This window comes from Ursus maritimus, unplaced genomic scaffold, assembly GCF_017311325.1.
Source record: "Ursus maritimus isolate PB19 unplaced genomic scaffold, ASM1731132v1 scaffold_7, whole genome shotgun sequence".
NCBI classification, from domain to species: domain Eukaryota; kingdom Metazoa; phylum Chordata; class Mammalia; order Carnivora; family Ursidae; genus Ursus; species Ursus maritimus.
In genome coordinates this window covers 34536525-34560259 of record NW_024426885.1, presented here as the reverse complement: position 1 = coordinate 34560259, position 23735 = coordinate 34536525, and the positions used below count along the sequence as shown (strand labels likewise).

At 37.1% G+C, this 23735-nt stretch overlaps 1 protein-coding gene across 1 annotated transcript in view; it reads left to right on the top strand.

Moving 5' to 3' along the window:
* TNKS2 (tankyrase 2) overlaps positions 1–23735 on the top strand; it is a 64636-nt gene that overhangs the window by 5272 nt on the left and 35629 nt on the right. The window contains exons 2-9 of the mRNA XM_040624737.1: positions 8461–8685; positions 10848–10943; positions 14497–14533; positions 14701–14776; positions 15144–15238; positions 17472–17538; positions 20259–20445; positions 21474–21595. Of these exons, the coding sequence (XP_040480671.1) occupies positions 8461–8685; positions 10848–10943; positions 14497–14533; positions 14701–14776; positions 15144–15238; positions 17472–17538; positions 20259–20445; positions 21474–21595 (905 nt within the window). The remainder of the gene's footprint in view (positions 1–8460; positions 8686–10847; positions 10944–14496; positions 14534–14700; positions 14777–15143; positions 15239–17471; positions 17539–20258; positions 20446–21473; positions 21596–23735) is intronic.

Genomic DNA, 23735 nt, shown 5'->3' with positions numbered 1-23735 from the left:
CTCCTATATCCCAGTTACTGGCCTTGGCCAGTGAACAGAAATGAACAGGACATAATACCTACTATTTAGTGACACAGTTTATTGATCAGCAGATTTACTTCCCAGATACGCCTGTTATGTTTCCCTGTTGGTGCTTTTTAGTGAATTCAAACTCAATGTATGATTTCATCAGTATTTTCAAATGTGGAGCAGTATTCGAATATGAGTCCTGTTCCATAATTGTAAAATAGACTCCCGTGTATCCTGAGCAGTCATGACTACTAATTTTAGGCTTCTGATACCTTTGTAAAGACATCCTTAGGATTTGGAGATTGGCATTAACTCTAAGGATATGCCTTCTCATGTTTTACCTGGCCAGTGAGAACATGATCAGAATATACCCTGCAAAGTTTTTTTGTTTTTGGTTTTTTTTTTTTTAAGAGTACTTACCGGAAGACTCTGAACTGTTCTGGAGACCATAAGAATGAGGATTTCATCAAGGATTAGCCCTCAGAGTTTGAGAAGCAGCTTAAATCTAAAGGTTTTGGGTGCCTGGGTGGCTCAGTCGGTTAAGTGACTGCCTTCGGCTCAGGTCATGGTCTCAGGGTCCTAGGATCAAGTCCTGCGTCGGGCTCCCTGCTAAGTGGGGAGTTTGCTTCTCCCTCTCTCTCTGTCCTGCTTGTGCTCTCTCTTGCTCTCGCGCACGCGCTCTCTCTCTCTCTCTCTCAGATCTTTATAAAAAAATCTAAAGGTTTTGCCAAACTCCCAAAAATCAAAGATTTTAAAATTTGAAATAGCTCCTACTGACCTCCTCTAAATAATTTTTTTTTTCATGCCAGGAAGTGGCTTCAGACCTTCAAAAGCTTGCTCTTCATCTAGTCTTTTGGGATAGCAACATGACCTCCACTCACATATTGTAGTCATTACAATGCGACTTTAAAAACATGCTGATTTCAGAAGCACCTGGGTGGCTCAGTTGGTTAAGCATCCACCTTTGGCTCAAGTCATGATCCCAGGGTCCTGGTATCGGGTCCTGCATCGGACTCCCTCTCCCTCTGCCCCTCCCCCCTGCTCATTCTCTCTCTCAAATAAATAAAATCTTTTTTAAAAAAAATAATTAAAAAAAATAAATTAAAAAAAGGTGCTGGTTTCTGCTGTCAGTCTCCAGACAGGTTTCAGTGATCTTAATGGCTAGAGAATCATGTTGATAGAAAGTTATGGAATTAGTCATCTGTGTCTCGGACTGTTGGTAACTATGTAGCTATAATAACTTGACCATTTCCACCTGTATCTTGTCCCCAGCTAAAACTTTAGTTTTAGTATTCAGTCTAGTATTCTTTCATACATGTCAGTATTGAGTCTCTTTAACTCTGGTTTTAAGCAACCTTCTCTTCCCAAATGATACTTTAACAAAAGGCTACTACTACTGGCTGCTTGGGTGGCTAAGTCAGTTAAGTATCTGCCTTCAGCTCAGGTCATGATCCCTGGGTCCTGCTTCTCTCTCTTTTTCTCGCTATCTCTGTCTCTCTCTCTCTCTCAAATAAATAAATAAAATCTTTAAAAAAAAAAAAAAAAGGCTACTACTTGACCTGTCTTTAGCTAGATTACCGATCCTTTAGAACAGATACCTTCCTAATTGACACTGTTTGTTGCAACAACCACATGTTCAACTAAAGTTATTTCTGTGCCCACCTCACCTTTTTTGAGAAGTTAGCCTGTGAGTCACCATTTTGATTACGTCAGATATGTTGATTATCACTAAAAAATAGTGATCTTCCTAAAAGTGCTTGGGCATATAGAGTAACTTTCTAAAAGAAGAGGTACTTTACTAATTTTTCTTTATTCTGATTACTTTTCTCTTACTCTCTAGTTTAAGAATTCTTTTCTAAAAGCATTTCCTCCATGTGGGTACTGAATGGCTGCAATAGCAGAACCATCAATTGGGGCGACTGGATGACTTACTTGAAGAGAACAGTAAGATCAATGACGCCCAGGCAGAGATAAGGAAGACTCAAGTCAGAGCATAGTCGCAAGACATTTGGCCTTTTCCTCAGAATTTTCCTTCTTGGCTTCTGCAATGTCATTCTTAATTTTACTTCTCATCTCCTTTTCTCATACTATGATACATTAACTCAGCAAATACCAGTAAACTGCTGTGCGCCACACGGTATGAAGGCCACTGGGACGGTAATGATAAACTAAGAGAGACTGGTTCCTGCCTTTTATGGAACTTAATAGTCCATAAGGAGGTAAGTAAATAGTAAATTCCAATTTTAGAAAGTGCCAGAGGATATTGCTGTGAACAACAAAGACAAAAATCCTCATTTTTCTGCAGCTTGCATTCTAGTGGAGAAGAGGGAGAGACCAAGTAAACAATATTAAGATAAGAAGTAATACTGGTGGGTAGAATGGACTGCTTTAGGTAGGGTTGTCAGGGATGGCCTCTTTAAGGTGGCGACATTGAAGTGGATTAGACAATAAGTAGAAAGAATAAATAGGGATGACTACAGTGAATAGTGAGAAATGCAGAGCACAAGGGAGGAGCAGTCTAAGCAGAAGGGCAGCATGTACCAAGTCCCTGAAGTAACGTTGATAAACTGAAAGAAAGCTGGATCATAGCTTGGAAAGTGAAGAGTGGTATGAAATGAAGTTAGGCAAGTAGGTAAGAGCCAGTTCATGCAGTAGGCCAGTAGAGTGATTGAATTTTATTCTGTGAGCATTACTGGGAAGCCAGTGAACTATTTTAAAGAAATACATCATTGACATTATAATGATAATATAATATTGGTACATATTATATCATGGTTTAAATAACTTAATAACGATGATTGTTTGTTTTTTGGTGAGTTTTTTCTGTTTTGTTTTGTTTCGTTTTTTATGTAGGCTCCACCATACCCAGCATGGGGCCCAGCCTGGGGCCTGAACTCAGGACCCCAAGATCAAGACCTGAGCTGAGATCAAAAGTCAGATTCTTAACCAACTGAGCCACCCAGGCACCCCTTGATGATTGGTTTTAAAAGGTCACTGGGGATGGAAGTGGAGAGGCCCAGTTAGGCTATTGCAGTAGTTCAGGCTGGAGACAGTAGTGGTTGGGTCAGATCAGGGGTCATTGGAAATGAAGGGAAGTTTGGGAACATGTTGAGTTTGAGATGCCTTTGAAATATTCAGGTGGAGATATGTCCAGTAAACTATCCGGAATTCAGGTGAAAAGTCTAGCTGCACTGGAGATTTAAATTTGGCAGTTGTGTATCTAAATGGTATTTAATGCCATAGGAGTAGATGAGATAATCTAAGAAGGGAAAAAAGGGTAGAGACCTGAGTCTGGAGGAATGCTGACATTTAGAAATTGGGTGGAGGAGGCAAGATGGCCTCAGGTAGATAGGACTGTCCAAGACTTGAACTCCTCTTCTGCCACAAACGTGTTTTGTCTGCAGCCTTCCCATCTAAGTTGATGCCAGCTCCACCCCTTTATCTCTCAGTCCAAAATCTTTAATGTCATCCATGATTCCTCTCTCACTCTCACCTTTTCATCCCTACCTTCACCCCACATCCAATGCATGAGAAACTATGCTGGCTCTACCTTCAGAGTATCCAGAATCTGCCACTAATTATTCTAACAATTGCCACCAGATTCTTAGAGTGGTCCTTGAGCCTATATATCTGGCCCTCATTTCTTCTAACCTTATCTCCTACTTTGCTGCTGCTTTCTCACTCAGCTCCAGTCACTCGGGCCGTACTGTTGGCAGTAAGGCTAACTCCTTGTCTTTCAAATGTTGCCATCTCAACAACACCTATGGTGACCTCCCTATTCAACTTCATAACCCACCTCCATACACACACCTGATCACTCCTTATTCTGCTCTTTTTCCTGTTACCTTCTAGCATATTTATTTTTTGCATTTATTGCTCATCTCGCCCCATCTCCACAGAATAGAAGTTCCTCAGAGGCAGGGATTTGGTCTCTTGTTCACTAGCATGTCCTAGGCACCAAAAAAAGTGTCTGTCACATAGTAGGTATTCCCTGATCATTTGTTAAATGAGTGGATGAGACAGGAGGAAAACCAGGAGCATGCCATGAAATGGAAATTTTGGACAGGCTGTTTCAGCAAGGAAGGGAGTACTTAGTTGCCACATGTTGTTGAGAGGTCTAGTCAAATGAACACAGACATATGTCTCTTGGGTTTGGCAACATGGAGATTTTAAATGACCTTGATGAAAGCAGTTGAAGAAGCAGAAGCCAGATTTGATTTGGAAGAAGTGTGAATAGGATAGAATTGGTGACAGCCTGTAGAGATTTGATTATGCAGGGGAGCAGAGAAATGGAAATTTGAGTTTAGGGGAGAATATTTTCCATAAAATGGAAGATGTAGAGCATGTTTACATACTGTCAAAAATGATCTAGTAGAAAGGAAGAGGTTGTTGGGAGTGGGGAGAGAACAGAGACCTTGAGAAGATAAGAAGGGACTAAAGTGCAAGATGAAAAGGGATGGATTTTGATAGAAAGTACACTTCTTTCAACAAAACGGATAGAAAACTAGTGCTTTGTAGTCAGCCTCATTTATTTTCGTGCATGGCTTCAAATGCCATCTTGATGGTCACAGCTCTCGCTCATACTGGTTTCCTGAGTTCAAGATCTGCAGAACTTTCTACTTGGTGTTTGATCCACAAGCACCTCACTAAGCATTTCCAAAACCAAATCATCTTAACCCACGGAACCTGTTTTGTTTCTCAGAGATCTGGTAGTCACCCCCATTCCTTCTCTGTCCCCAAATTAAAGAAGTCACCAGATGCTGTCAATTTTCTCTTTTTAGCTACTTCTGGCAACATTGTGTACAATAGCAAAAAAATTGTAGCAGCTATCCATGAGAAAGGAACTACAGATCTCTGATTGATGATGGTTTAAGATTGTATGATTTTACAGTGGTGCAAAAGTGGAATGCATTCAATAGAATCCATACTTCAGATTTTGAATTTTGATCTTTTCCTGGGCTGGCACTATGCGATACGATACTCATGATGTTGGGCGGGGGCATTGAGGTGCTGCCAGTCAGCCATGCAATCATGAGGGTAAACAACCAGTTCACTTAAAGCCATTCTGTACAACCATTATGTTACTCTTTTTCAGTATAGTATCCAATAAATTTCAGGAGATACCCAACACTTTATTATAAAATAGTCTTTGTGTTAGATGATTTAGCCCAATTGTAGACTAATATATAAGTATTCTGAGCTCATTTAAGGTGGGCTAGGCTTAACTATGATTGATGTTCAGTGGGTTAGGTGTATTTTTGACTTAAGAGTATTTTCATTTTAGTGGGTTTATCAGGATATAACCCCATCAGAAGTTGAGGAAGATCTATAGTTAAATTATGATACTTCCAACAAATAAAATAGGTACTGATAGGAGTTGATTTCTAGGATATTAGATTTTTTTAAAGAAAGATGCAGGACAGGTTTTTTGTTGTTGTTTTTAAACACTACTAGGTATTTGCTTGTCCTTCAGTAACCACTTAAAATGTGTAGCAGTATTTTTCATACTATTTCTAAGAGATGCCTCAGCAATACAAGGATAATTTCCTTTGGAAATTGGGGTCTTTGTGAGGGCTTTTGAAGGAGGATTCAACCTGAATTGTATTGTTACATTGAATTCAGTTAATTTGCAACCGTATGGGTGCCAGTATGTACCAGGCATTGGGTATTTTTGCAGTGATCATGCCATATTTTGGAATTTTGTAAGATTTCATTAGGAATTATTAGCTCAAAAAGATATTTGCACCCCCCTGTTCATTGCAGTGTTACTTAAAATAGTCAAGACCTGAAGCAGCCTAAGTGTCAATTGATGGATGAATGGATGGAGGAAATGTGGTATATGTGTATATATATATAATGGAATATTATTTAACCACAGAGTGAAATATTACCATTTGTGACATGGATTGACCTGGAGCACATTATGCTAAGTAAAAGAAAGAAATACTGTATGATTTCACTTACATGTGGAATCTTACATAATAAAACCCAAACTTATAGATGGAACAGATTGGTGCTTGCCAGAAGTAGGGGATGAGGGGTGGGTGCATGGGTAAAGGAGGTCCAAAGATACAAGCTTCCAGTTACAAAAATAAGTAAGTGCTGCTGATGTAATGTACAGTATGGTGAGTATAGTTAATCACTATATATTTGAAAGTTGCTTACAGAGTAGATCTTAAAAGTTCTCATCACAAGAAAATTTGTAATTATGTGTGGTGGTGGATGTTGACTAGACTTACTGTGATGATCATTTGACAGTGTATATAATTATTGAATTATATTGTATGCCTGAAACTAATACATTTTATGTCAATTATATCTCACTTTTTTTTTTTTTTAAGATTTTATTTATTTATTTAACAGAGAGAGAGACAGCGAGAGAGGGAACACAGGCAGGGGGAGTGGGAGAGGAAGAAGCAGGCTCCCAGCGGAGGAGCCTGATGTGGGGCTCGATCCCATAATGCCGGGATCACGCCCTGAGCCGAAGGCAGACGCTTAACGACTGAGCCACCTAGGCGCCCCATATATCTCACATTTTTTTTTTAAGGACAAAAAATGATTCCATTAAAATCTGCTGCCTGAAAACAGTTTTAAAAAACACTATTCACTGTTCCATAAAACAAAATCCAGATGCTGCCTCAGTATGACATATAAAAGGGTCCTCATCTGGCATCTTACTAATTGGCATTCTGTGTCCTATTATGAATGATCTGCTCTTTCATGCTTCCATGGCTGTGTACATTTTGTCTCTTCTGCTTGGACTGCAGTGCTCTTCCCTTGTTCCAGTCCTTCCCCTCACTTTTCTTCTCCCCATTCTCCTAATGACCCCTTGATTTTTCTGTAAGCCTTCAGCTCAGATGTCATTGTTGGAATCCCCTCAGGTAGTCCTTCCTGTTCTCTGCTTTCCCCCAATTTGGGTATTCCCTTCTTTGGACTCTAGTAGCATTTTTTTATATACCTCTAATACGGCAGTCATATTGTATTGAAATTCTTGGTTCTTTTTGTTTCTCCCTGTCTTAAAGTGTGAGCTCTTAGAGAATAAGGAGAATCAGAGATACAAAGATACTCATCTTTGTGACATGAAGCCTAGCAATATTAAAACATAGGATCTCGTTAATCTTTCCAGCCATCTTCTTCCATCGGCTGCAACTGGGCCATCCCCAGGCATACACCTTAAAAACATACTATCGCTGCTTTCTCATTCAGCTCCCACTCTGGTCTTAGAAGAACTGTATTCAGCCTTGTGGTTTTAAGAATATTGGGGTAAAACTTCAGATGAGTGAAAAGGGCCTTTTTTCTCTCCCACCACACACGTATACCTCCCCGTCTGCTTTAACATATCCCTGAAATTGTTTTCCATTTCTTTTCTTTCTTTCTTTTTTTTTTTTTTAGCGTAAAAAGGTTTTAAGTGCTGTTATGTGAGAATGAGAATTGTAAGAGATTGAAATTCATTGGTACTAAATCTGTAAACTAGTATAAATGAGTTGTAGGGCTTTTTTTGTTTGATACGGGGGCAGTTACAGCAGAACTGTGGGACATGGTTTTCTAAAGGAGGCCTCCTACCTAGAAAGAAGTTGCTTGCGTTGTGCATGTGACAAAGTAGGGGCTCCTTTGAAGACACCTGATGTCACACCTTTGCCTGGGATCACTTTTATCTTCACTGCATAGACAAATATAAACTGTAAGTAGATTTATTTGTTGCTATCGCATAGTCCCCCAATTTAGTGGAACCATTTTATATAGCAAGAGTTACACACTTAAAAAGTCTGAAAATGTATGCTCCTAAATATGCAGAACTCCATATTTGCAATTAGAAATGCTGTTATAGAGTGGAAAACATTTGAACTTTGGGCTTTCTGTCACGTATTTCATAACCATTCTCTGAAGTTAGTAGTACAGTTGACCCTTGAACAATGTGAGGGTTGGGATGTTGACCCCCTGTGCAATCAGAAATGTGCATATAACTTTTGACTCCCCCAAAATTTAACCACTAACAGCCTACTGTTGACCATAGAAGCCTTACTGATAACATAAACAGTGGAGTAATACATATTTTGTATATGTACTGTATACTGTATTCTTAGAATAATAATGAAGAGAAAATACATTCACAGTACTGTTAAAAAAAAATCTCCTTATAAGTAGACCCATGCAGTTCAAACCCATGTTGTTCAAGGATCAGCTGTATTACCTAAACCATTAGAGAGACCCTTGGCTTTCTCATTAAGATTATTGATATATTCCAGATCTTTTCGTTATTTTTTGAATTGTTGAATCTTTTGTTATTATTCATCCAGAGGCATTTTAGCATGGCTAAATGGCTAGTATGTATCGATACTTTATTGATACTTATCGATACTTATTGACACTTTAGCATGGCTAGTACTTATCAATACTAATTGATATATTTTCTTTGGCACACTTAAATGTGGATAATTTGCTTTCTTCTAGGTTTTGGGCGGAAAGATGTAGTCGAATATTTGCTTCAGAATGGTGCAAATGTCCAAGCACGTGATGATGGGGGGCTTATCCCTCTTCATAACGCATGTTCTTTTGGTCATGCTGAAGTAGTCAGTCTCCTTTTGCGACATGGTGCAGACCCAAATGCTCGTGATAATTGGAATTATACCCCCCTCCATGAAGCTGCAATTAAAGGAAAGATTGATGTTTGCATCGGTAAGACTATTTACTTTCCAGAATTTTCCTGAAACAGTTTGTAACTATTCTAAGTTGAATTCATTTGTCAGTATGATCAAATTCTGCCAGGCTGAATTTAAATACTAAAGAACACTTGGTGATTTAATCTAATCATTATTTACTGAGTGTCTGCTTTTATATGGTATTAAGCTTAAGTTCTTTAAAGAAGAGAATACAAAATTCCTGTTCTCTAGAAATTTAGATGCTCCTGGGAGATCAGACACATGAAGAACCAGGTAAAGTCATGGTGGAAGTGAACAGGAAGTATTAGAGGGAACTGAGTACAGTGACTTGGTTGGAGTCAGGTTGCTTCTTCCTGGAGTCTTTCCTGGAAGTAGTGGGAGAAGGATTAAAAAGGTAGGTAGACTTCTTTATAAAGAGCTTTGAATTCCAGGTTAGGGAGCTTGATACTGTTATGGAGGTAGTGTGGAATCATTGAAGATTTTTAAGGAAACAGTCTGATGAGAGTATATTTTCAAAAGAGTGATCTGGTAGGGGGCTAGGTTGAATAGATGGCATCAGGGAGACCAGCTAGGAAGCTGTAGAATAATCCAGATGAGAAATGATGAGGGCATGAAGTAGGATTATTGTAGAATAGAAATGGCAGGATAAGTACAGAAACATTTGAAGGACAAATTACCAGTCATTTAGATTGCTTTAACAAATGATAGAGGATTTACCTGACAGGTTGATCACTGACAGAAAATTATCATTGAAAAAATTGCTTATTTGAGAGTTTTCATTAATCTGGTATTGACTTTTCTGAGCCTACCAGTCAGGGATTTGGGACTTTGCTTATCTTAGCTCTATTTCCTGATGCAAAACAGGGACGGTGGAAATCCTTGGGACAGATAGAAAACCAGGTCTGTGCACTAGGAAAAGTCCAGGTGCTTTAAGCTAGACTTAACTGTTCTCCCCTTATCCCAAAGCCCCAGATCACTATACTGGTCCCTAGCTTAGTTCAAGTGAGGTCATTTATAAAGACTCAAAACACATTATCTAGTAACCTCTGCCCAATTCTCCTTTCCTGTGTGTTATTTAAGTTGCTACTCCTGCTGCTTATAGTCCTTTTCTAGTTCCTGAGTCTCAGATGTATAAATAATCAGCTTTAATAATGTAGGGTTTTCCAAATATAGTTATGTCTTTACTGTCCAGTATGGTAGCTGAGGACTTGTAATATGGCTCATTTGAATTGAGATGTACTTTTTACATACCAGATTTCAGAGATTTACTTTGAAAAAAAGGAGTGCAGAAATCTCAGTTTTATATTGATCACAATATAAATAAAATATTGAAATGACAGTACTTTGGGTATAGTGGGTTAAATAAAATGTGTTTAAAATAATTTAACCTGTTTCTTTTTATTATTTTTAGTGTGGCTACTAGAAAATTTTGAATTACATATGTGGCTTACATTTTATTTCTATTGGCCAGCACTATTACAGGTAGTAAGTAGTAGAGTAGAATGAATATAACCCTGTCAAAGAACAGGAGGTAGGCTCCCCTTTCTGCATCTATTTGCCTGTCTTTCCCCAGCACCTTACTTACAGAGTGTGCTAGAATATCTTTATATAACAAATAACAATACAGAATATAGCACAAGTCTTTTTTTTTTTTTTTTTTAATGTGCTCTGGGATGTAATATAACGGTTTTGATATGGGGTTTGTTAATCCTACAGAGAGTATTTTTTTCTTTTTTAAAGAATTTACCTGTATGAGTTCATTTTTTCTTTTTTAATTCCACAGATCCCTATTCCTGGGCTATCTATAGCTTTAGAAATTCCGTTTTTGTTATGATAGGACAGTCTTTAACATAGGCAGTCGTTCATTTGGAATGAAAGAACATGCTTTCAAGCAAACTAGCCTTTTATTTCCTTATATACTCTTATCTGTCCTTAGTCACAAAGCAAAGGAAACCTGACATTGAGCTTAGGGGACATTTATTTAATGTGTCTTGTACATAAAATAATGCAATATTTTATATAATCTTAATCTTTAAGATATAACATTTAGCATGCTATCAGGATATGAAAGGTCTTTAAATAACTCCAACACCTCTGGACCAAAATTTTTGAGAAGATGATTTACTAAAATCAAATTGTCATGTTACCATTTTGAAAGGTAGTGTTGCTATGTTGCAGTGCTCTTACAGCATGGAGCTGAGCCAACCATCCGAAATACAGACGGAAGGACAGCATTAGATTTAGCAGACCCTTCTGCCAAAGCAGTGCTGACTGGTAAGTCTGTGTACTCACTTCGGGTATTCTACGAAGAATATAAAAAATTGAGCTTGCTAGGTAGACAGTCTGCTTCCTGCAGTTAACGACTTCAACTAGATTTTCAAAATACTCTCAGTTCAGTTGTTACTCTTTTCTACATCTGGACAATTGGCATTTGATTCTTGTCTAAGAAAAGTAAAGCTTTTTTTTTTTTTTTTTTTAAGATTTTATTTATTTATTCGACAGCGAGAGACAGTGAGAGAAGGAACACAAGCAGGGGGGAGTTGGAGAGGGAGAAGCAGGCTCCTCTCTGAGCAGGGAGCCCGATGCGGGGCTCAATCCCAGGACGTTGGGATCGTGACCTGAGCGAAGGCAGACGCTTAATGACTGAGCTACCCAGGCGCCCCATCTATTTTTTTTTTTTAATTGGTGTTTAAATTTGTGCTTCCGGCCTTATTTCGGTCAGGGGTAATAGATAATTGTGTGTTACTACCATGTATTCAGGATATTTTTTAAATGTCCCTGCCTTTTCCAAGCAAAAATGAACAATTGGGACTACATCAAAATAAAAAGCTTTTGCACAGAGAAGGAAACAGCCAACAAAACTAAAAGGCACCCTACAGAATGGGAGAAGATATTTGTAAATGACATCTCTAATAAAGGATTACTATCCAAAATATATAAAGAAATTAGAAAAATCAACACCCAAAAAACAAATAATCCAATTAAAAATGGACAGAAGACATGCATAGGCATTTCTCCAAAAAGACATATGCAGATGGCCAACAGACACGTGAAAAGATGCTCAACATTGGGGCACCTGGGTGACTCAGTCAGTTAGCCTCCCATTCTTGATTTTGGCTCACGTCATGATCTCAGGGTCGTGAGATCGAACCCTGGATCAGACTGCATGTCCAGCATGGATTCTCTCTCTACTTTTCCCTCAGCCCCTTCCCCCACGCCACTCTTGGGCGCATGTGCGCTCGAGCTCTCACTCAAAAAAAAAAAAAAAGATGTTCAACATCACTTATCATGAGGGAAATGCAAATCAGAACTACAGTGAGCTATCCCCTTACACCTGTCAGAAAGGCTAAAATCAGCAACACAGGAAACAACATATGTTGGTGGGGGTGTAGAGAAAAAGGAACCTTTATGCATTGTTGGTGGGAATGCAAACTGGTGCAGCCACTAGGGAAGACAGAGTGGCGGTTCCTCAAAAAGTTAAAAATAGAACTACCCAAAGATCCAGCAACTGCACTACTGGATATTTACCCAAAGAATACAAAAACACTAATTCGGGGCGCTTGGGTGGCACAGTCGTTAAGCGTCTGCCTTCAGCTCAGGGCGTGATCCTGGCGTTCTGGGATCGAGTCCCGCATCAGGCTTCTCCACTAGGAGCCTGCTTCTTCCTCTCCCACTCCCCCTGCTTGTGTTCACTCTCTCGCTGGCTGTCTCTATCTGTCAAATAAATAAATAAAATCTTTAAAAAAAAAAAAAAACACTAATTCAAAGGGATACATGCACCCTGATATTTATAGCAGCATTATTAACAATAGCCAAGATACAGAAGCAGCCCAAGTGTCCATCCGTAGATAAATGGATAAAAAAGAAATAGTATATATACACAATGAAGTATTAGCCATAAAACAGAATGAATTCTTGCCATTTGCAACAACATGGATGGAGCTAGAGAGTATAATGCTAGGTGAAATGTCAGAGTAAGACAAATGCCATATGATTTCACTCTCGTGAGGAAATTAAGAAACAAAAAAACAAGCAAAGAGGGAAAAAAGAGAAACCAAGAAGTAGACTTCTTAACTATAGAAAACAAACTGATGGTTACCAGCAGGGAAGGTGGGTGGAAGAATGGGTGAAATAGATGATGGGGATTAAGGAGTGCGCTGTTGTGGCAAGCACCTGGTGATTAAAATAAAAACTTTAAAAAAAAGAAAGCTTAAAATATTTGAAATCTCAGAAATTAATTTTTATTGACCAGTGAATAGGTTTATGAAACATCTCCTTTTGAAATCAAAGAATTTATATTTCCAAGCTGGCACTGCCTAAAATGCTACTTTTCTAGGCATTGTAGTTGTTCTGATAAAAATTTTTTGTAACGTATATGGTTTTATGATAAGGTTCTATATAGGCTGTCAGTTTTAAGAAGTAAATATTTTAAAATCTAAAAAAAATAAAATAAATGTCCCTGACTTTTCCAGATAACATGTTTAACCCCTTTATGTACTATTTTTTAAATATATTTTAATCTTTTTTTTTTTTTTTTTTTTTTTTATGAAAACCTTTCAAAAAGCTCTAACTGTTCTCTTTTCTGAACAGAGGATTCTGGGCATACCAATTTCAGTGCCTTGAAGAATGTCAGTTATTCTCTCATAACCTGTTCATGTCTTTGGAACCTATTAACATGTATAAGGCTTAGTCTCTAGGTTCATTTTAGACTATCAAGCTTTTTTGAGTAGTAGTATCCACTTCACATGTTTCTCCCTCATCAGAGTGTTTCCTCTTAAGAAGCTCTCTGCCATACTATTTTCTGGATTCTTATCTGTGTGATCACCATGAGAATCAACGTCGGATCTAATATTCTAGAGTCAGAGGAGTTCTGCTATGAACTCTTGTGCTTGGACTTTGTGATATTTCTTCTGGTATTACTGGGAAAATTTAGATCAGTCCCCCAAAAAGGTTCTAGAAAAGCAAGCTGTTATTATAACTATCACTTCAGTGTTCAATTCTCCCTTCACTATTCCATACTATATTCCCTGCTTTTCTCTTTTTAAAAGATTTTAGGACTCAAAGAATCCTTGCATTAGCAATCAGTGTATATTTGTATTGTGGATAGCAGTTCGGATTTTATTTCAACAAATCAGTAAATACGTCTGTTATGTTAAATTATGTTAATTTAAGTTGTATTCATTTTAAAGTTTTGTTTGTATTCATTTGTAAATATGGAGGCTATAGGCATAAAGAGTTTATATTTAATCCTGTTTTTATTTGTATATATTTAAAGTAGCACTGTAATTTTAGTGTTGGAAAATCTTATGCATTCATAAAAATATTAACAATTATGTCTAGTTTGTAATGCCATAGATTGTCTTTTGTTACCTCAATAATTATGGCATATTGGATTTTGTTTTGTGTTACTTTTGAATGAAGTTGTGAGTGCATTTTGTCCATTGCACAAATAACATATTGGTTTTAGGAAATTTGAGGAGTAAAAAGAAAAGTAAAAGCCCACCAGTAACCTACCACCTAAGACAAACTTTGTTGAAATTTTGGTATATTTTCTTCTTGGCTTTCCTTTTTTGGTGCATATTGTTTTCAAATAGCTTCATTACATAACATTGGATTTTTTTTTTTTTTACTTTCATAACAAATGTATTCCATGTTCTTCATATAAATATTTTTAAACTGCACAATAATCTGTTAATTAATCATTTTCTATTTGTTGGAAATTTATTTCTAAATTTATCTACTTTATAGTTCATGAGGATCGTTATGCATTAAACTGTTATTACTTTTGTGATTAACTTTTTAAAAATTTTTTCCCCCTAATTCACAGGTGAATATAAGAAAGATGAACTTTTGGAAAGTGCCAGGTGTGTACTGGTGTTATAAATATGTATCGTGAATAACTTCATCATTAATTTTTTTAAATAATAAGGAAACTTTAAAAAAGAATGAATTTTTGTTTGATCACATGTATGTCTCCAGATAGCATCTGATGAAGAATACAAATTGCTAATACGTTTTTTTTGTGTGCTAGGAGTGGCAATGAAGAAAAAATGATGGCTCTACTGACACCATTAAATGTCAACTGCCATGCAAGTGATGGCAGAAAGGTACTTCCTTTTGCAACTAAGTTGTGTTCATCCTCCCGGTAACATGAAAATGCATTTGTCTTAGTAAAAATTAAAACATTTGATGAGAATGCTGATACTTTCTTTTAAGCAGTAATTTGGATTAATTCTTAAACTTAGTAAAATTTTATTGATAATAAATAGTTGTTTGCTTCCTATTTACAATAATGAACTTAAAAACTTTTATACAATGCCATCAGTAAATATGTAGGATTTTGTAAAACCAAATTGATGACTATGAAGATACAAAGTTTTTTTCTGGATTTCTGGTATTGTATTTGGATTTTTACTTTTACACACATTTTTTAAGCTATTGTAATTTCATTAATTTGTCTGATTAATATTTCAGTCAACTCCATTGCATTTGGCAGCAGGATACAACAGAGTAAAAATTGTACAGCTGTTACTGCAACATGGAGCTGATGTCCATGCTAAAGATAAAGGGTAAGTAAGCATTGGGGGAAAATGAGGATTTCTTAAATGTTACTGTCTTTATAATTATCTCTGTAACCTTATAAAAATCTTCTTGCTAAACAGTATAACATTATTGAGCTTTTACAATATGCAGATTGCTCTGAGGACACAGGGAATTATAAAACCTTAAAGCTACCACACATAGGACTTACACTACACTTCCAGAAGCAGGAAAAGATACCTAACAATATAAGTTCTCTACTAAGTGTGAGGTGATAATAGAAATAGTCCTGTAGGAGTTCCCAGGAGGGAACTGTCAGTGATGGCTGTACTGGACAGAAAATCCTTTGGGGGAGGTGATACTTGAGCTGGACTCAGCTCAAGAAAGCAGAGAGTTTAGGGAACATCATTGTGTGAGAGAATTTATGTGAAAGGATGTGCTAAAGCAGATACTACAGCATATTTAAGAAACAGTGACTAGACCAGTGTGGCTGGGGAGTAATGAAGGTTAGGGTTGGAGAAGTAGGTAAGAACCAGGTTTTAGAGGACTTGGTATTCTAGTCTAAGGAATTCACGCTGTGAGCCACAGTAGCCGTTGAAAGATCTTAAGCAAGGGGAAAGATTCGTTCTAAAAGAGTTTTAGGGGACACATTCTGGGTAGTAATGTGTCAGGTAGTTTGGAGAGAAAGACCAGAGTCAAAGAGCAGTGAAAGTAATCATTGTAGGGGTTCAGGCGTAATGAGGATCCATAATAATGTTGTAGAGGAAGGGAAATGAAGACACAGGTGCAAGAGATATTATAGTGTAAGAATGGGTAAGATTCATTGACTGTCGATGTGAGGAGAGAGAAAGGAATAAAAATAGAACTGCATTTCAAATTCTGAAACTGAACGACTGATACCCAATGATACACATATTAAAATCCAGGAGGGAAAATTATTTTGGAAGAATTATTTTGGAACCAGAACTCTTGGTTTTGTGAGATGATGAAGGAAACTCAAGTAGAGACAGCCAGTTGATAATTGGAAATGAAATTGGTGGTCAGGAAGGAAATCCTACAATAAAAACTGGTGAGGGGTGCCTGGGTGGCTCATTCGGTTGAGCATCTGACCCTTGATTTCCACTCAGGTCATGATCTTGGGGTTGTGAGATCAAGCCCTGCGTTGAGCTCCACACTCAGTGGGGAGCCTGCTTGAGTGAGCACTTTCTCTCTCTAAAATAAATAAATCTTTTAAAAAAAAATGGTAAGGAAAGCCATAAGCCTTTAAAGAGCGGACAGGTAGAATTACAGACTGTGAGTGGCCATTACTCACCAGAGGCCATCATGGCAGTGTCTGGTAATTAGTGAGTGATGCCCAAGGAAGAGCAGCTTGAAGGTACAGGTCAGGATTTTAAGGTTCCACTGTACCTTCCTATATAGGAAGTTCTTTCTCCGTTGCTATCATGAAGGAATTAGGTTTAGTTTATTAAGTAATTTACGCTACAGAATCTGAAAAAAAGTTTCAAAGAAGAGCCAGTGTTTGAGCTCTGAGTTTGGAAAAGATTGTAGAAGTAAACCAGGAGGGAGGGAAATCTGTTTACACCAAGGGGACAGTATGCCCAGAGGCATGGAGGGAACTGCACGTGGTTGAGCATACCATCATTGAAGGGTAAGGCTCCAGAGAGTCAGACTATTGCATGCCAGGCTAAGCAGTTGAAACCAGTTTTCAAATGCAAGGAAGAACCAATGAAGGACATTAAAACAAGGAGTAACTACATTAGGGGGCACGTGGGTGGCTCAGTCGGTTAAGTGTCCACCTCTTGATTTCGGCTCAGGGTGGTAGGATCAAGCCCTGCATGGAACTCCACACTGGGCATGGAGCCTGCTTGAGATTTTTTTCTCTGTCCCCCACCCTCTGTCTCTGTCTCCCCCTCTTAAAAAAAAAAGAGTAGCTACATCAGATTTACTTTTAGAAAAATCTGGCTACAGTTTGGAGGCGAAATTGAAATAGGAAGCTGAATAGTACAGGAAGAAATAATAAAGGCAGTGGTGGGAGCCTTGGAGGAAAAAAAGGTGGATGTGGAAGAGACTTGGAAGTTAGAATTGTTAGAACTTAAGTGTTCAGATGGATGTTAAATTCTGTGCATTTCTATTAGAAGATCACAAAAGCTGTATGCTATTTAAAGCTAAGTGTAAATTTAAGTTAATTAAAATTAAATAAACTAGGCCTATAGGGAATCTGTATTAACACAAGCTTCTTTTCACCTTCCCCCCCTATTGTAGTGATCTGGTGCCCTTACACAATGCCTGTTCTTATGGTCATTATGAAGTAACTGAGCTTCTGGTCAAGGTTAGTTCCCTTCTGTTCTTCTTAGAATTATATAAAATCATTTGAAATACATTATATACCTGTTTACTATGTGTTTTTAGTGCTTGGTGGATGGGTAGATATAGAAGGAATATGTATAATCATAAGATGTAGATGATTGATAGGTCAAACATTTGACTGCTTTGAGATTTTTGAGATACTTTAAGATTTTAAATATAAAATAGCACTGTCATCTTGTGAATAGCACCTGAAGTGATGCTGTAATTTGTGGCTAACGGTGAAGTTTCAAAATTCTTGAAAATATCAGAAAGCAATTTTTAGTGATTCATATATATTATTAAAACCAGTCGTTACATTTGCAAGATCTTCCCAGTTATACTTTGGGTTGCAGAAGGCTCATTTGTAAGCTGCGCTTCTTCCAATATGTTGGGAGGCTCTTGTTTAACAAACACCCTCCCAGGACTGAAAACAAACTTATTTTGCTCCCTGTTGGATGAAAATAGAAGATACATACTCTCCTTCAGAGTAGATACAGGAATGTTACCCACACCTATTTCCTTTTGTCCCCCAGTTTCTACACATATATTTAACCACATTCTTGAGGCTTCTCTTACTCTTCACCATTCTGCCCCTTAATACTTTTCCTCATTTCTAGCAGCAGCCGTCATGGGTAGTATATTTGTTTCCAGTGCCTCCGTGCTTGCTTTTTGGCATGTGCTACAACGGAATATCTTCCCGTAGAAATGACTTCAACGATTAGATAATCTGAGTAGCCCCTAAGCCCTTTTAAATGTATAAGGCAGCTACAACATTATACATTTGTAGCAGTAATGCTTTTCTTATTGTAAAACTGAATCTTGAATTCAGTAGAACATTTGGAATGTTACCGTGGATAAAGGCGAAACATGAGACAGATTGCATTGGGACCTACAGACAACTGAATGGTGTTTTCCTAAGACCCGATGTTCAGTAAATAAGAATGGCAGGCTGACTAGAGGTCATATGTATAGAAGAGGTTAGCTGAGGTGAGGGTGCAGTTACCAGAGCAGTCAGGCTCAGGAGTGTCTGGATTAGGCAAGTAGACAGAGACAGGGAATACAGGCAGGTGTAGGCAACACTGAGTCAGTTGGCAACCCTTGCTAAACAGTTGGCTAGCAGAAGCTGGCATTTAACTGCAAACATTCACTTAACTGCTTTTCATGACCTGGACACTGTAGAAATAAATCGTGATGTAGTTGCTTAAGAAGCTAAGGTGATTTTATGCCAGTAGTAGAAGTATAGTGTCAAAAGCAAATGTAACAACAGATGCAAAGTACTTTTCTCAGAACACATTGAGACTCTGTTGTTATTCTAGGCACTCAGTAATTTCTTTAATGGAGCTTTTAAACTGAAGCATATTTAGCTGAGGGCCATGAGGGTGAAAGGAAATCTAGAAACCATCTGATAAGAAAGATGAGTGACGGAGCTGAAGGTGTTTAAACTCAAAAAGAAAAACGTAAGAGTTGCTTTCAGATATTGCCAAGAGTACTGATCTCTTTTGCTCCAAAGAAGACTGGTAGATCAAAGTTTAAAATACATATTTAACTTAATGTGGAAGAGAATTTCTAATAAGATGAGTTATCTAGTAATTATGAAAAGTCATGTTAGTTGAGAATTAGTACTGAAAGTACTAAAAGAGTGAGTAGCTCATTTGCCATCTGCAGGAATGCTATGGGAAGGAATTGTGAGAGATGAGAGATTGAGCTAGAATGACTTCTCCAATACTTGGAAATGGCTGAAATTAAAAAGACTAACAAATACCAAGTATTAACAAAGATGGAGGAACACTAGAACTCAAATACTGATGAAGGCAGTGTAAGAATACTACAGCCACTTTAAAAATAATAATACAGCTACTTTAGAAGACTATTTGTCAGTTTCTAATAAAAGTAAACCTGTATCTAATGTATCATCCATCCAGCAGTTCCGTGCCTAGGGACATAGCATGTGTCCATAAAGAGACTTACAGATGGATGTTCATAACGCCTTATTCAAAATAGTCAAAAAGAAATAGTCCAAATGCCCATCAACAGGATGATGGGTAAGTGAATTATGGTCCATCAATACAGTGGAATACTATTCAATAAAAACTATTGATACAACAACATGGATGAATCTCAGAAACATGGTGTGTGAAGGAAGGTAGACACAAAAGTACATACTGTGTTATTCTATTCTCATGAAGTTCAAGAACATAAATCTAATGTGGTGCTAACAGAATGGGGGCATGAATTATCTATAAAAGGAACGTGAGGGAACATTCTGGGGTAATGAAAGTGTCCTATATCTTGAATTGGATGATGGTATCATGGAGATCTATGTGTGTGTGTATATATATATATTTATATATATGTATGTATATGTACAATATAAAAGAACTGTTTATTGTATGTAAATTGTACCTCAGAAAAGGGAGAAACTTAGAAAAGGTGCAAGTTAAATCTAAAGCTTCATTCTTAACTGTTTTTAACAATAAAAGAGTTAAGTAAGGCCCCTGTACATAAGCCTAGCAACCAGCTACTGGTTTTCCATAGGGAAAAAATGTATTTCCGAAATAATAGGTTTAAAAAGTGAACTTTTAAGATATAGCCTGTTTAAGCTTGCATGATGTTAAATTACACAGTACTAATAATTCTAAATTCTCTTTAAAAATTGAACACTAAATATATGCTTTACCCTCCCACCCCCTTCCAACCCCTCAGCATGGTGCCTGTGTAAATGCAATGGACTTGTGGCAATTCACTCCTCTTCATGAGGCAGCTTCAAAGAACAGGGTTGAAGTGTGTTCTCTTCTCCTAAGTTATGGTGCAGATCCAACACTGCTGAATTGTCATAATAAAAGTGCTATAGATTTGGCTCCCACGCCGCAGTTAAAAGAAAGATTATCATGTGAGTATAAAATGATGAATGTTCAACCAGGATATTAAAATACCAACAAACTAAAAATTTGTTCTTTCTCATTTGTTTTTAGAAATTTTTAAATAATGGAAAATTTTCCTTACCCGTGGGTATCTATTGTTCATACTAGCATATTTAGTCATCTGGAGGTTTCTACTCATTCTACTGTTAAGATGCTATGAAAAGAAAATATATTTGTATTTTTTTTTCAAGTCAAGTTAAATGAGATGGTATGTTTTTGAAAAGAATGAATTTGCGTTTTGTTCCCATCTTTGGTGTGAGTTTCTTATTAGTCTGCCTTGTTATTCGTAGGATCGCTGTCTTGTAAACATGGTCCCCAGATCTTAACCATCTAATATTCTTTGGTATCTGGCAGTTCTATGGTTTTCTGTCTGTAACTGAAGTAAATGTAGTGAGAAATAGCCACCTAGTTCAGATACAGTATTGTTGTACATTGATAGGAAACTTGTATTAAATTTGTATTATTCTGAAACAATAAAGGATAATGGGTGGTTTCACAAATCTGATGAGTAAAAGAGGAATCTTGAGAAAATACTCTTTCATTTATTCATCAGTAGGTGGTTCTTGGAAATATTCAGTTTTCTAGCCACTAGTTCTCTGATGTGTGAGCAAAATCATCTGCTACCGCCATGATGTTAGTGTATGAACGATTGATCACGCTTTGTTTTATTTCTTTACTGAGAAAAGTTCTCTGCTTTGGAAAATTCTTAGAACTCTCTGGTCTGGTAATATATTGCAGTACTCCAGATTCCTATAGACCAAAATAGACCCTGAGTTGGCCATCAGCTAAATCTGTGTATATGTTTAGGGATAAATTATATCATAACTGAGGGAAACTGGTATAGCACTGTCTCTTGGGGGGTTATATTTGGAGAATATCTTTAGAGCTTTTATTTGACTATTTTGGTCAGATTATTTTGAAAATAATTTTCAAAAAAATGCTAAGTATCTTTTACTAGCTAAGTCCCATCAATTGACATGTTTTTCTCTTCATCTAGATGAGTTTAAAGGCCACTCATTGCTGCAGGCTGCACGGGAAGCTGATGTAACACGAATCAAAAAACATCTCTCTCTGGAAATGGTGAATTTTAAGCATCCTCAAACACATGAAACAGCATTGGTAATATTTCAGATTGAAGTTTTTAAGATGCAATAACCAAAAACATGTTGAACTAATCATAATGTCCTACTTCTAGTAATAGATTTGTTTTTAAAAATCTGTGTTTTAAAAATGCCTGAACATATATAAAGAAAAAATGTCAAGCAGTACAGAAAAATAGACAATCTCACCCCCCCAAAAGGCAGTACTATTATTCATTTGAGTATCCTTCCAGAAAAAAAATTTCATTCATATACTGGCGTATGTTATATGTAGCTTTTTTATTATTGTAATAGTACATATTGTTTCCTTATTATAAAAATTATAAATGCTTGTAATTGAGAATTTTAAACCATCTGAAAGTAATGAAAAAGAAAATAATTCTGTCATCCATATAACAACCACTTGGTTTTCCTTCCAGTATTATAATTTTTTTCAAATTTAGATCTGAAGTCTGTATGTATCCCCTCTATACTATGTAAATAAAGTGTCTATGTGAATAGAGGCTACTTCGCTGATAGAGGTAATAACACTTCCGTGGAGCTGTAACAAAGGAGATGAAAATTGGGCAGTCTATAGAAAAGCAGTCAGAGAAGAATGAGAGCTAGTAGGGATAAAGTGATGGAAGATAGGAAGGCAATGGTGTAATCAGAGACTACCTTAGAAATACCAATTTTTTAAAAAAGATTTTTATTTATTTATGAGAGAGGGCATGTGAGCAGGGGGAGGGGCAGACTGGGGGAAGAGGCAAGGCTCCCCACTGAGCAGGGAGCCCAGTGCGGGGCTCAATCTCAGGACCCTGGGATCATGACCTGAGCCGAAAGCAACACTTAACTGAGCCACCCAGGCTCTCCAAATAGCAATTTAAAAGGAACAAAATCAGTCTTGCTGTATGAATTGCAGAATGTGCTGTGGGGGAGGGAAGAGGACCCTAAATAAACCAGTGTGTTTCAGGGCAAATTTAACTCATAGTCTTACTTACCTAATGTTTTATAGGTAATTAATTTTCTTGGTTATTGGTTAATTTTCTTCCTTATGCTATGATGTAAACTATGTGAAGGTTATGTAGAAACATATCTATAAAGCATATTAAGCCTTCTTCTAACTTAAGTTGTAAAAAATGTCCAAGTAAAAAAATTGCAAAGCTGCAGACTATTAAGAAAGGCTAGTGCAAATTTAAAATCACAACATTATCAAGATGGTGCAGAGAAATTTAGAAAGACTGACAGGAAAATTTTCTGGTCTGAAAAGCTAATACTACATATTACCTCTCCCTAAATATTCTGCTATTAAACAACTTATTTTTGTTATTAACCTCAAGACATACTAGGAGTTAGGTATTGGTGGATAGTTTTGGTGCAGGGGCAGTGTCTTTCAGGTTTCCAGGATGGGTCAGAGGAGTAGGAGTGCGATTTTGAAATGGGCCTGATCAGGAATTCTTGGAAATAAATGATTTGCATTCTGTGTACTATCCCGATAGATGTCCTGGGAAGATACTCACAACATACCAAAGTAGCTATGTTTACCAATTAGAAATGGTTTTATTGAAGGCAAAGAAATGATTTTGGTGACAGCAACCACAACAAAGAATGAATCTGAAGCAAAGTCATGAAGATCAGATAAGCTTTACAATTAACAACAGGTTAAAATAAGAGAACAAATTTCATATGTACTGCGTATTTAGGCGTATGGAACAACTTAACAGTTATCCAGAACTTTTATTCCATGAATTCCCAAGCTTCAGTTTAACTTCATATTTTTACATTGACCTAGTCATTCATGCATCCAGACATTTATTGAACACCTGTTGTAAATGACTATCATCCCCAATATTGGGGATGCAAAGATTTGGGACATGACCATGAGATACATTCTAGGTGTATAACTAGCAAATCCCTACCTCCTGTCTCCTTTGCTCTTTGATATACCATAGATATAGATGCTATAGACTCCAGCTTAGAGTATATCATCTTCTCCCATTGATTTTGACAAACAGGTAATCCAAGCTCCTTATTCTATTTGAGCAACTGGTTGAGAAAGAAGTAAATACTAATCTTGTCAGCTGTTTGATCTGTGCTGTTACCAGGCAGCCTCCAGAGCTGATGAGTGTCTTTTATTACTTGATGTAAAGAAACTCCAACCTTTGGACTGTTTTATTAAT